This window comes from Parambassis ranga, chromosome 4, assembly GCF_900634625.1.
Source record: "Parambassis ranga chromosome 4, fParRan2.1, whole genome shotgun sequence".
NCBI classification, from domain to species: Eukaryota; Metazoa; Chordata; class Actinopteri; family Ambassidae; genus Parambassis; species Parambassis ranga.
The window spans coordinates 10,965,171-10,979,439 of record NC_041025.1 but is presented as its reverse complement, the minus strand read 5'-3'; the positions used below and the strand labels follow the sequence as shown (position 1 = coordinate 10,979,439).

The window sequence follows — 14,269 nt, the reverse complement described above, 5'->3', positions numbered from 1 at the left end:
AAGGCGCTGTGAAATTATTCTGAGTTAATAAGACTGCCTCATTATAAAGGGCTAAATATGGATGTGACATTTTCGTTGAACTTCAGGCTTCACTCAGATGCTGCTGCTTCAGAATCATTGATCATTTTATTTAGTGGTTCAATGGCTGTAGACATTTGATAACATACAGTACAGACATGAACAGAAGTTATCATCTGAAGGCCATTAATGTAAAACAAATATAATCAGGAGGTGGAAAAAGGCAAAGCAAACATGTAGTTGGTTATAATTGATTTCAAATTTATCTGCTTTGCATTGACTGCCCCCTTTTGGTCGCTTGTGCATATTACATTTTTCATATAAACATCAACAGAGTTTCAATAGATGTTGATGATCGCTCTTGGTTCTTGGTTCAGCTATTATAAATACTGAAAAGGTCATTGTAAAATTCTACTAAGGACAATAATGTGTTAAATGACATTAGTGATCAAACGCATGGACTTACAGACAGGGTGATTCCTCCATTAACTCCATTCTGGATTCACTGTGACAGCTGCAGGCTTTTGTTTTAGAAATCCCATACATCTTCTGCCCTGGAAACAGGTATACAAAATGCTTATAATCTCCACAGTAGTAATAAAAGAAGTTAATAAAGTTTTCCACAGGAACATTTACATATTAAAAACTTTAAAATTTGTTTTTAAATGTTATCAGAAAACAGCCTGTGAGGCTGTGTTTGTATCTAGGCTTGCTTCTGTTAGCCTGGTCTGACTTCAACAATGTTATGTGCACCTGGCTTCCTGGATTTTGTCCACTGAATGACCAGGACCAAAATGACAATGCAGGGGTTAATCAGGTTCATGACACATCATTTTCACACACAGAATGGCCACCGCAGAGAACACAGTTTTCTATCATCAGTATGTAAGGGCCTTTTCTGACTGTGCTATAATGTATAGCCGTGGTCATTGATCGATGCGAGTGTTTGATATATTATGTAGCCAGTCACTGAATGTGTGGTTATCAATAATCTGATGCTGAGGTGAGCTGTAAACTGTCTATGTGTCCTCCACCTTGTTGAGGTGATCACCACACCATGTGTTTGGCTTAAAGACTTCATCCCTATGTCATATATATAATTTCAACAACTTGCAGCATGTTATGCTGTTCATACAGATATAAGTCGCTGTAAAATTTGCCCACAAGAGTATTTTTCTTAGCAACCTATGTTTGTTTATTGCAAGAGATCTTTCTTAGAGCAAATAAGTCAGATCAGTCCCTCGCTTTCAAATATGCTCACTCAAAGCTTAAAGATCACGACCAGAAAGTTCATTTATTTCACTGAGTTTAAAGCTTCCGGGTTAACTTCCTCCTGCGATCTCATTGGTTCATATCACCGTGACGATGATTGGCTAAAACGTACAGGAACTTTGTCGCATTTTAACTGTGAGCTACATGACTTCTAAAACTGGACATAACAAATAACAAGCAGTATACCATACAGTGCTTCTTTACCGGCTACAACAAACACACAATCCACCACACAATAAACACATGTGCTCACCGCCATTCCTGTTCTAAAACGCTCCACGTTGAGCTGCTGCTGCTGCTGCTGCTGCGACCGTGTATCATTCATCATTTCCAATCAGACGCTGATCCGGTGTTTTGCGCACTGCTGATTGGTTGAATTACGATTAGGGCGGGCTCCTTCCTGTTGACCACCGGGCAGCAGAGACTTCAGTGTCTGAGCTGCGAGCAGCTGATGGGACAGAGGAAAACACTCACCTGCAACAGGACGGTCCTCCACAGGTAGGCTGCATGCTTCTCCTGCAGGCCGGCATGTAGCTGTGTGTTTGATGCATCTTATGTTAGCCTGTGGTGGGTACATTGTGACACATTGCTGTTGATGTCTGGATCATAATATACATGGCAACAACACTTCTAAGTTCATTGCAGGGTTCCTGAGACAGAGGCCATTAAACCATCATGAAAAGTCTTAAAGCAAAGTTTAAAAAGAATGAGGTAAGTTTTTAGTGTTTACAGGTGTATTTGAGAAGAACCCACCTGTTTGTTGTTGACACATTTTAGCTGGTCTTAAAGTATCTAGTCATGTATATGGTCCCCAGGGCACTTTCTGTGTGTGTGTGTGTATGGGGGGCACTGGGCTTTAGTATCAGTGAGCAGCAGCAGCAGGAGAGCAGGGCTGTCTGCAGACTGCTGCTATAACCAGAGATCTCAGGTAGCCTTTAATTATTCACATATACACACACACACAGACACAAAGAATTCCTGCTTTCCTGCTGTCATGCTTTGATACTCTGTGAGGCTACTTAAAGTATCTTAAAGGAGCAACAGCAGGAAATGTAGCGGAACAATGAAGTGGGTATTAAGCAATGATTCAACCTGGTAAACCAGCAACTTTTTGACCACAGGGAAGCCTCTCTCTGTCACTGGCTTGTGATGTGGTCTGACATCCTGGTGACTTTTTAGCCCCAGTATAGCCTGTTACCTTGAACCCTACCTTTAATTTCACAATGATGATGTTGACAGATAGATAGAGCTCTGTGTTGGGCTTCATTCTGTGTCTCAATATGTCCCATCTGAAATGACCACCCAAACTGGCAGAGCAGAGTGCAGCCTTGCCAGCTTTTTTCTCCTCTTTTTTGCTGAGTCCTCACATCACACAGGCCCTGCTCTGTAGCTGCAGAGAAGCAGTTATGTGACGCTGCCGGGGGGGTTACTGTACAGGACCTGACAAAATCTAATGAAGAAAAGAAGGGAGCTGGTTACAGAGAAGACGGCGGCAGAGAAATTAATAGGTTAGAGAAAGGAGGACAGTGAGTAAAAGAGGGAGGTGGTGGAGTGAGATCTGGTGGCTATGTCCCTGCTAGCAGCTGGATCAGGACGAGAGGATGCTGTTTTGAATGCGGAGAGAGTGTGCTGCACAGGGAGATGTTGTGAGGACACAAAACAGCTGTGTTACTGTGTGTGCGTGTCGTAGTTTACGTTGGTGAGCCGTTCAGTGTCACTGCAGATTTGAGGATAGCTTAATACTTTGGTATGTCGATCTTAGGTAAAACGCTTCTATGACCTCTAAAGGGTATCTTAGAGAAACTTCGGTCTCTTTGTGATGTAGCCAGTGTTGTTAGGCTGGACACATGGAGGTGGTTTTGTACTCTTCAGCTGTGTTTAAATGTGTGTGACGCCCTACTAGCCGTATGGATCCTCAGCAGCCTGTTTTTAGCTTGATGAAGCGGTTCTGTCCTTGTCTGAGCCTGCTGCCGCTGCCCGTATGTATCCATCCTCTCTATCCAGCAAGCATCATTTCCCCTGATTACGTTTGTGTAACTTTTAAAGCGGCTGTATTACACCATCATCACTGCTGGTTGTAGCACAGCCTGTTTGCATTATATTCCTCAGTCATCTATAGTTTTTGTACGTCAAAGGATATGCAGTGTGGTATCAGTTTTCAGTAGTGACCTGTTCTCTGGCTTGGCCCCCTCAGAGTCAGGACTGGAGCAAAAGTGATGAGAGACTCCTGCAGGCTGTGGAGCAGAATGAACCAGACAAAGTCTCAGCTCTCATTGTCAAAAAAGGTCTCTGTCCCACCAAGCTGGATGCTGAGGGCAAGTCGGCGTAAGTATGGCACACAATACTAATAAGGGCTTGTTTGTTCAGAGTAGTGCAAGTTGTTGGTTCAGCAGCAGTTCTGTATATAAGTCATTTTTTGTTGCCTTTCTCCTGGACTATAACTAAACCATTGTGAACAATCAACAGTGCCTTGTGTCCGGCAGGTTTCACCTCTGTGCATCCCGAGGCCGATTGGACTGTCTGGAGGTAATCATCTCTCATGGAGCAGACATAAATGTCCCTGATGGGGCTGGTAAGAGCATTTTATTAATTAAAAAAAAGCAACATTTTATCCTGTAAGCTAAGAATCACACCTTGTGAGTGATTGCTTGTAAATGTGTGACTGTCTCCAGGCTTTAGTGCCCTGCACCTCGCAGCCAAAAATGGCCAGTCAGAGTGTTTAAAGAGACTGTTACAGGTAAAACACAGCGACGCTCTTTTTTCTCAGAGAAATCATGAATAAAATAAGGACTCGGTAAACATAGTCTTTTGTTTCCACTAACAGGAGAGATTGGCTGTAGATTGCACTGACAGCATTGGCAGGACTTCACTTCATCACGCAGGTAAATTCATGCACAATAACACGCCACTTTCAATATGGTTTTTAAGTATCAAAGTAAGCTAAGAAGAAGTTTCATCAGCACTTGTCATATCCTGAGGCTTTCATAACCGTCTTTCCAATCATACCTCACAGCAGTCAGTGGATGTTTGTCCTGCACTGAGATACTGTGGGACTTTAAAGCCAATCTGGATATCCAAGACAGTGTAAGTGTGAAGATCGTAGCTACAGTAAATAAAAAATGATGATAACTACATGTATATAGCACATTTCAAAACAAAGGTGTTAAAATAATGCGCCACTTCACACACCTGAGGTTTATAGATTTAGGAGCCATTAGTAGGGCCCAGCTGGAGGGTCTCAGGCAGCGATCAGCCTCACAGGGAGGTAGTAAATTGCAGATGTCCATTCAAGGCTTAAAAAACAAGCAGTCAAATCTTTTTAATTTTTAAAAATTAGCAGGTGAGCAGTGAAGGGCAGCAAGGATTAGGGTAATATGATCACTTCTCTTAGGACACATTAAAAGCCTGGCAGCTGCTTACCATATTTACCTTTACTATGATGGAACACACAACTGGGAGTCATCAGCATGTGGACGTCAGCGTCATCTATATGATGTTTGCTGTGAGGTTATATGAAGTTATTTGAATTGTTTCATGTGTTTGCCAGGACGGGGCCACCCCTCTGATCTTAGCAGCCCAGATGAGCAGAGTGGAGCTGTGTGCCTTTCTGCTGGGTCGAGGTGCCAATGCAAACATACAGGATAACCAAGGAAGGTACTGAACTGTTATCAATAAGAGACTCTGCCCTCTTCCTCTCAGGGTTTGGTTTTCAAATGCTTTCTTGTCCTGCTTGAACATTTGAGCAGATGGAATGACTGAACGTGCCAGGCATGGAACAGCCTTCTTAGCTGTGCTAGTACCTCTTTAGTATTATTCTCATTCCAGTGAGGAAGGATTTCCCCAGAAAAGCTCCAGTGGTTGGTGCTTCTTAAAAGAGTATCCTGCTGGGAGCAACAGCTTTCACTTAACCTCAGAGGGGATTAGTAGAGAACTACCTAAAAGTTTATCAAGGGCAAAGACATAATTTTTAGTTGCAATGTTACATTGAATATACTGTTCATTGTTTCTAAATGCAATCTATTCTAAACTGTAACCAGGTTCTGCAGTTTGTTTGCAGAAACTGAGGACAAACCCTTTGTAGATCTAATAAGTGTTACTGTATTAGTTGTAATCAATCTGGTGCTGTGTCATTGTACATTTTGTCTGTCATCACAGGTCTGCCTTGATGCTGGCCTGTGAGAGTGACAGTTTTGAGACAGTGGAGGCTCTGCTGAGAGGTGGAGCCAATACACAGCTGGTTGACACCCTTGGACACAAGGCTGCAGACTACAGTGCAACCACAGGCAACCAACGCATCCTTCAGATGTTGCAGGATGGAGTCCCTCCAGGTACAGCACAAGGTCCAAGTGCTTTTTCAGAAGCCTTAAAGTCATGCTGCGTTAGTTCTGTTAAATCATGTCTAAGCAGCCCTTGGCGTCCCCTTTTATGATAGAAACTGGCAGCTTTATATAAAATACACGTATCAAGAATATCTTACATTGTGTAAGGGCTCCCGTTTGTTGCTGTATTGCTCCAGTGCTGACTCCCACTGCTCCCCGAGGAGACGTCTATAATAGGAGAAGGAGGATAAGCAGTGTTCAGCTGGGTGTGATTGTAAAGTGGAGTTTAAAAAAATGAAGTGAAAGGCTTTTTTCTCTCTTTTATCTCCCAACAAAGACTTTGGTGACATATGAGAAACAGATGTGTGGCTGGTCTGAGAAGATGAGGATGAAGGAGAGGATTTGATGTGCATGTGGTGCCTGACCACATTAGTTCTATAATTAGAGAGTTTGGGGGGGTTTACTGCATTCATACATGACTGACACTTGTAAGAATATTAAGAAGTGAGTGGAAAGCGTGCTGACTGCTTGTTTCCTTCTTTAACCATACGTAGCATCTGAAGGCGCAGGCGAGGAGGTAATGTTGCATAGTTGTGTGTTGCATCACTCCCTCCATTAATGAGATCATGACGTATTTGTCCGATCTCATTGTGCATGTTTTCCAATATGAGGTCATTGTTTTTGTGTGCTCCCTTCTTTTTGTTGGCGTCTTTTCCCTTTGTTGCTGACCATTTGCCTTATCTCAGTTACTGCCATTTTTCTTTTTAAGTTGAGCTTGACCTCTGCTTGCTTGTGACTCCTCTTTCCACGCACAGTCCTCTCATATCCCCTCAAGCGCCTCATCAGTGCAAGGGGGGACCACCCCCCGCAAACGGAAAGCTCCCCCGCCACCACGCTCTCCCCTTCAGGTACTGTGAGAAGCATTTACAGTCAAGCAGTCGGTATATATAACTTAGGTTTACCTTATTTTAGGTAAGGTAAAATATATATTGTGAACAAAAAAGGGTAAAGGGTCTAACACCGCTTCTTAAGAGACAGTGTAATCTGTGATGATTTTATTCTTTTCCTCTTTGCTAAGACCCAGGGCGTGCCACCTTCCCCTCATCCTCGGAGTCCAGCTCCCCCTGCCCAGTCCCCTGAGCCCCAGCCGTCTCCTTCTTCCTCTCCACAGCCTCCAGACTCACAGCACTCAGCCCAGGTTAGCACTGCGGTTTTTGCTGTTTTTGTAGTGGATGTTTGTTTTTTATATACCGGTATATATATTTTTGTGGTTGTCTGTCTAAGGCAGAAGATGAGGAGGTGTTCGAGGAGATCCGACGACTGCGTCTGGAGAGAGGTCGTCTGCTCCAGAAGATTAAAGCCTTGGAGCAGCAGCAACAGAGCGCCCTCTCTGCCTTGGAAGAGGTACTAAACAGCAACAGATTTTCTATCCTCACTCATCTGTTTTAATGCATTGCATCATTTTATTTATTACTAAAATAAAGACCAATGTGTGAATGCACCTAAATCATAGGTGACTAAGGGACTGATATAATCAATGATTCTAATCATTGTATTTAAATGTGTGCACCAGTTGTCTCAACTAAAGCAGCGTCTAAAGGAGGCAGAAGCAGAGAGGGACAAACTACTTGAGGAGCTGAAGGGGGGTATTGGAACCAGTGACTCTGAGGATTTGGATGAAATGTTGGACTTTCCAGGTATGCACTCTGTGTGCTTGTGAACTTTCCTTCTGACTGTACAAGCGTTCGAGCATTCCCACGTTTGTCACATCAGGATGCACACTGGCTTACTTTTGATCTGGTTTCCTTTGAACCTCTTCCTCTAGAAAAGCTCCTCTCGAAGCGCTCCAGAGCCTCCCCTGCTCACAATGGGGCTAATTCTCAAACAGACACGGACTCAGCCAGCCCCTCTCCTGGGCCTGCAGACCCAGAAACTGTTGCTGAGCTGCGTAAACAAATAGAAGAGCTTACCTCACAGAACTCTGAGCTCGTTCTTAAAGTGCAGGTGAGGCCAGACACACACACACACACACACACACACACACACAAAACAAGTGATTATTAAATGGTTCCCTGGCAGAGGATGAAGAGTCTGCATCATTAGTCAGTTGTGGCCATTAAACAGTAGGATCTGGCACTAATGCACTAAAGCAGCTGTGTTCATGTTGGTATAAATAGAGCTGAACCACATCAGATGCAGATATAGGGACCATTTTGTAGACATTCTTCATTAACTGGGTCACATTGGTTGAAGTACACAGAGCTCTTAAACACTGAAGTTTGTTTGTTGTGGTGTGGTTGTTTATCCAGTCCAAAGGTTTCACTGTGAAAAAGGGCCAGAACGAGAAGCAGGAGCTTTCATAGTGACTCATGTTAAGGGAAGCTTACATACAACTTTCTTCATATAAGATTTGAGCCTGTGAAAACAATTATACATTGTCTTCTGCTGCTCTAAAGCAGGAAACTTTGTGACGACGGAGAAGGTGAACTCGGCTTATGTCAGCACCTGTGTTATCTCTTAGCTCTGTTGCTTTTGCCATGAGACTCAAACTAAAAGAGAAACTGTGGATGTGGGGTTTCCATGTAGAAAGTTGATTTAGTGAATCACAACATGTTTCAGCCAGCATTTTTGGAGATTGACCCACAGTAGAGACTTAACTCAGGACATGTCAAGTGACGGAAGCGAGGTACTGAAGTAGCTAAAGTGACTTAAAGTCAATGGCAAACCCCTAGCCAAACAGTTGTAGCCAAAATATTAAGGGTTCGCACACATAATGAAAGCTTTGTTACATTTTTATCTCACTGACAGCATGCTATCGATACACTGCTTTAACTTCATCTCTATGTCCTGCCCAGATGCTGGAGATGTTTGAAAAAGACGACACAGACATGCAGACTGCCACTTCAGACTTCGTCCCCGTAGTTCAATATGAGACCCTGAGGAAGGAGTTTGAAGCCCTTCAGGAGCGCCTAGCTCAGACACAGGCTTCACACACGGCCTCCGGTCTGGTAGAGGAGCAGTAAGATTCTTGTATTATTTACCATCAGCAGCCAACAGAGTTCACATTCACTTGATCTTGATGAAGCATTCATTCATGATTCATTCACAAATTATTCTTTTTGCTTTAATTTGAAACCATGTTGTGATTTTTTTTCTGACTAGAGACTAAATGGTCATTAAGTGAAAAAATACACATCTGCCCAGTATGATACTAGAGATTCCTTCACGTCTTTGAGAGATGTAACGTTGATTCTCCATGTCTTGTTTTGCAGTGGTGATGAGTCTCATGCAGGAGGTGCAGATGCAGAGAGTACAGAAGCTCTGAAGGAGAAGCTGCATGGCCTGGAGGAGCAATTGGCCTCTTCCCATTCTGAACTGGAGGAGCTAAAAGAGCAGATGCGCCTTGGAGTGCTTTCTGTGGAGTGTGGTGTAGGGGATATCGGTGCAGCAGGTGGTGAGGCTTCAGCGGGGGGTTCGAGACAGGAGGCAGAGCAGCTGAGAGCCAGGGTGAGCGAGTTAGAGGAGGAGCTTGCTAAGAGACGGGGCGAGGCTGAGGGTCAGAGCACCACGGACAGTGACACAATCAGACAGCTGACAGTGAAAGTTGAGGAACTCCAGGCGACTCTGGCTCAGAAAGAGTCTGCTAAAGAGGACGAGGACAAAGAGGACAAAGGAGAGGAGTCAGAAACGGTCAAGTGTCTACGTGACAAAGTTGCAGAGTTGGAAGCAGCCCTGGCAGAGAGCCGGACATCAGGGAAAGAAGGAGGAGCAGCAGGAGATGGAGATAAGGTCCGTCGCCTACAGGAGCATTTGAGTGAGTTGGAAGGAGAACTGAGAAAGCGCGTTCCCCGCTCAGAGTTGGAGGAGGTGCAGGTGACTCTGGGGCTCCAGTGTGAGCAGTTAGCAAGGGAGAGGGCAGATGTGGCTAGGAAGCTCAACGATGCCCTCCTGGAGCTGGAGAGACTCAGACCTCCTCCACGTGGAGACGAGGAGGATGAAGAAGAGGAGGAGGAAGAGCATTCAGTGAGCTCAGAACCCTCGGTCATATCAGGTGTGCAGTGTTATATATATATATATATATATATATTATACAGGGCTCTAGACTAACGTTTTGCACTGGTTGCACCGGTGCGCCTAACCTTTTTTTCTTGGGTGCACCGGCACAAAAGTTAGGTGCACCGCATCACACAGCAGTTTGTTTTTTAAATGCTGTCCATATATTTTATGGATCAGGCCTTAACTTGACACCTATCTTAATGCAGAAGTTTTTTTCATCTTCTCTCATCATCTGCAGCTACATCTACTGTTTACCTGACGGCCTCGCAGGGCTGTAGCCAAAGTTTTAGAAATACTGAGGTCCAAAAATTGATGTCTAGGAAATATGAACGGGCTTAATAATCACATATCATCCTAAACTGACTTTGGACCCTGTTTAATGAACACAGGTAAATAAAAATAATACATGTACTGATAGTACTTATTCAAATTATGGACAAACTAGCCAACAGGTCTGCCTGTCAGAAATCCATAATGAAGATTCAAAGTTACAGCACTCTTCATTTCCCTGTTTGCTTTTTCTCTGTATTTTCTGGCTGTCACTCCTCACTTATCTATCTGGCAATGGGAATTAAAAATTATTTAAATTATATACACCTTCATTTATTTAATAGTTGTGATTGAGATATATATTTTGTTTTCTTCAACACGTTTCTATTGCAGCTACAGTATCTCTTTCTCTCATCTTCCTCACCTCTCTTCCTCAGTTTCTCCTGTGTCTCCTCTCTTTCTAAAGCTGAGCTTCAGCTGACAGACTTTTCATTCTGTCTGTTGTAGTTTAGCTGTATGCATATATCATACTGGCAGACAATGGTCCGCTATAGCAGGATAATAACAATACTTTTTTTAAATGGGCGTTCGTCATGTAACCATGTTCTATAACTCCTTAAAACCAGCTGACTGCTGTCAGTCAGAGTGAATCAGCCTTCATGGATGAACCTCACAGGTCAGATAACACTGTCCATCAGACCTGCTGTTCAGTCTGTGATGATGCTACGAGCACATCACGCCCCCCCTTCTTCGAACATTACCGGCTCGTTATCATCACTCATTCAGGTCAACAGCAAATTATCAAAACCCGCATAGTAGCAACAAATCCTGCTCCTCCGCTGCATGTTCACCTGAACTGCGGATTCTGCAGCGAAACGTCTTTAAACCCGGTCTGTCTTTGTGTGCGCGCACTGCGCGCTACAGTGAGAGGGCCGTATGAGTTCTGCACACACGTTTTAAAAAGTCCGGGCCGAAACGGACTTTGTTCTCATCACCTTGGTAACATGAACAGATATCTCTGTTCTCGTGCAGTATGGAACAAGCTTTATCACACAGCATCAGCTCTGTGCAGCATATGTCCGCGTTCTTCTCTGAATGTTCGGTCTCTGCTGACCGCAGCAAACACGTTTTCAAAGATACACACACGGAGGTCCCGCCCTTCACCGTGTCTGATTGGTTGAGACCACGATATGGGCCTGATGTGTGTCTGTTGCTGGAGACTTTTGAGAGTCGCGGAGAATCCCTCTTACAGCTAGTCGTACCGGTGCGACCTCTGATATTTTTTGGTTGCACCTTTGAGAAATTAGGTCGCATGTGCGCCCAAAATGGTCGCACTCTAGAGCCCTGTTATATATAAAAAAATCTATAAATATACTAAAATAGTATATTTATGTGAGAGTTCTAAACTTCATTTTGTCTGATCAGAGCACTCCAGGCGCACCTTAGCAGCAGTCAGAGAGGAGCTGGAGGTGGCCAGGCAGGAAGCAGCCCAGGCTCTGGACTGTCTGTGTGCTGAGCGGGAGGGCCGGGCTCAAGACGCCCTGCAGCTGAAAGATGCTGTGCCACTTTCAAAACATAAGGAGGCACTGTCTGCAGTGTCAGAGCAGCTGGCTCAGACTCTGCAGGAGCTCCAAGAGGAGAAGACCCTTCGTGGCCAGGCCGAGGAGCAGGCTGCCACACTCGAGGCCAAACTGCAGGGCATGCAGGACGCCATTTCCAGAGAGGAGCATGAGAAAGTCAAGGTCAGCAGATGACAGAGGGTGTGTCAGAATGATTTTTACATATAGGGGAGCTGATTCATTGATAACACATGAGGTCAGGCGGGTCAGACATTGAATTATCCACAGAATATTATAACTCAGCAGTTAATCTGTACCTTATAGGAAGAGCTCCAGCGCACCCTGCAGGCCAGTGAGAGCTGTGCAACAGCAGCACAGGATGCTTTGACTGAGAAGGAGATGGAACTGAGAGATCTGAAATCCCAGAAGGCCGCAGAACAGGGTCTGATCTCTAAGGAGGACCATGAGGCCCTGCGTCTTTCTTTGCAGGCAGAGATTAACGCTATCACAGCCCGTTTCAATGATCTCACTCGAAAACACGAGAAGACCTGCACTGAGGTGTGTTTGTGTGTGCGCCTGTGTGTTACTGTATCTGCCCTTTCTCCTTTCTGATGCCACCTAAAGCTACATGAGATGGTATTGTGTGTGCCACAAAGTAAGCTGTGTCCCATGAAGGCCTCTTTGCTGCCTCTACATTATTCATTCATCTGTTGCTGCCTCTCTTCAGTGTTTCAATGATCCATCTGCATACAGTGCGATGATGTACTGGAGTAATGTGCACTATAGTCTAAGGAAAACACTATAAAAGTATTCAGCCTATATTATATCGTAGATATGAATATGTGTTCTGTATTTTCTAAACTAGTAGTCTCTCCAATGATGGCAAAGACCAGGTCAATAAAGGGCTTCCTTTGACTTTATTAAAATGGCCCTGTGTGTAGGAGGCATTATAAAAACCTAATGCAACATCTGATTATTGGCTGGCACACACACACAGATATTGAAATGAATATTGTCAGCATTTTGGAAATAACTAATGAAAAGCTACATTTCATATTTATTCATTAAATTAGGTAACATGACAAACATTTAAGAGAGGTACCCATTGAATCCAAAATCAATGCAAAGCTTGTCTGTCCTTTTTAAAATGTGCAGCTGCCTAACTCTACCTCTGACTATAGTTTTGGAACAGCATTCACTTTTCTCTACTATACAAGCAGTATCTGAATCAGAGGCCAGCGTTCATATTGACAGGATACTTTAGCACTGGTGGTTTTACTGATCTAGGTGTTCCAGGTGCAGAGAGAGGCGCTCTTTAACAAGAGTGAGCGGCAGGTCGCTGAGTCCCAGCTGGCCACTGTGCAGCAGCAGCTTGCTGAACTACAGGCCCAGTCCAGTCACATCCAGGAGCTGCACAAAGACATCCAGGAGTCCCAGGGTCTGGTGAAGGAGAAGGACAGGAAGGTGAGAGACCACAGGTCCAGTTTAAACAACTGCTGAGGCTATCAAACTAATGTGTGTGTGTGTGTGTGTGTAGATCACCGAGCTATCAAAGGAGGTGTTCCGACTCAAAGAGGCCTTGGGAGCTCTCTCTCCTCCTCTTGGCATTACTTCTTCCTCCACCTCTTCATCCATCCATCAGGGTAACCCTGGACAGCAAATGGCACTGCAGAACAGGGTCGGCATACTCACTCAGCAGCTCCAGGTAAGAAAGGGACAGGACATCATGTCCATCTATCTATCTACAGATACCGGTTCTTCAATCTGTAGTATTTTCTTTTCTTTTGCAGGACTGGGAAAGAAAACACAAACAAGTGGTGGCTGTATACCGCTCCCATTTACTGGCAGCTGTGCAGGTCAGTTGAGTGAATATATGTTTATAAAAACGTAGTTTTGTTGATTCATCCATGTTTGTAGTCTGCAGTATGTAGCAATTTGTGTAGATCATTAGATAGTGGACTGTGAATGACACTGACTGTTGAATCAGTTTTTCTCCCTTCTGTAATAAAGAGAATAAAGAGCAGTAATGACCCGTCCAGTGTCTCTGCTTACCAAACAGAGTAGATGAAATTTCAGGAGCAGTAAAAGGGGGCTCAGCTCACTCTCCTCCTCTATCAGTTTCATAATTTTCCACCACTAACACATCTGCTACTTCCCTTTGTCTTGCTGGTCGTAATGATAAATTGTTTATATGTTGTTTAATTTTATGTATACTGTATATTTATATCTTATACAGGGTCGAATGGATGAAGAGGTACAACGCTTGCTTCTGCAGATCCTGAGGATGACGCAGCACGGACACTGACGTCCGCCTTCCATCCCAGCTCTAGCGGTGGGACCAGTATCATAACAACCCATGTCCAAAAAGCCAAATACAACTGATCTGTGGCCAGACATACTGTAGCTGCATGCATACAATGTAGTAATCGAAACAACAGCCTTAAGGCTTGACTGATAAAAAAAGCAGTAAAAAAAATAGAACGTGGAGTGCCTTCGTTATCCGCCAGGGTTTGTGATCGTAAAACATGAATGTGGATGCAGAGTGGTTATTTAGATAGAATCAGGTGCAATGATTGTGTGAAATGCTTCTTGAATTTTATATTATGTTGTTATAATAAAAAAAGAAAAATTATGGCTCATGTCTTATAACTGGAACCCTGCCTGGCTACAGCATACAGAGTACAAAACAGCCACAGCTTTAATACGGTCCCTCATCTATTTTCAGTGATGGAAATCCGAAGTCTTAATTTGGCTGCAGCACGTGTGCATGGAGAG

The 14,269-nt window shown here is 44.0% G+C and overlaps 1 protein-coding gene across 1 annotated transcript; it reads left to right on the top strand.

Annotated features, from left to right (window-relative positions):
- The first annotated feature begins 3,197 nt into the window (after positions 1-3,197).
- ankrd24 (ankyrin repeat domain 24) lies at positions 3,198-13,976 on the top strand. The gene is made up of 22 exons (XM_028404281.1): positions 3,198-3,269; positions 3,485-3,615; positions 3,774-3,862; positions 3,963-4,027; positions 4,115-4,172; positions 4,304-4,374; positions 4,838-4,944; positions 5,446-5,618; positions 6,164-6,186; positions 6,425-6,517; positions 6,688-6,807; positions 6,894-7,013; positions 7,183-7,306; positions 7,435-7,613; positions 8,465-8,628; positions 8,882-9,660; positions 11,361-11,677; positions 11,819-12,052; positions 12,782-12,958; positions 13,032-13,199; positions 13,285-13,350; positions 13,731-13,976. Exons 1-22 carry the CDS (start codon positions 3,198-3,200, stop codon positions 13,797-13,799), a joined length of 3,399 nt encoding a protein of 1,132 aa, XP_028260082.1. The 3' UTR covers positions 13,800-13,976.
- The last annotated feature ends 293 nt before the right edge of the window (positions 13,977-14,269 follow it).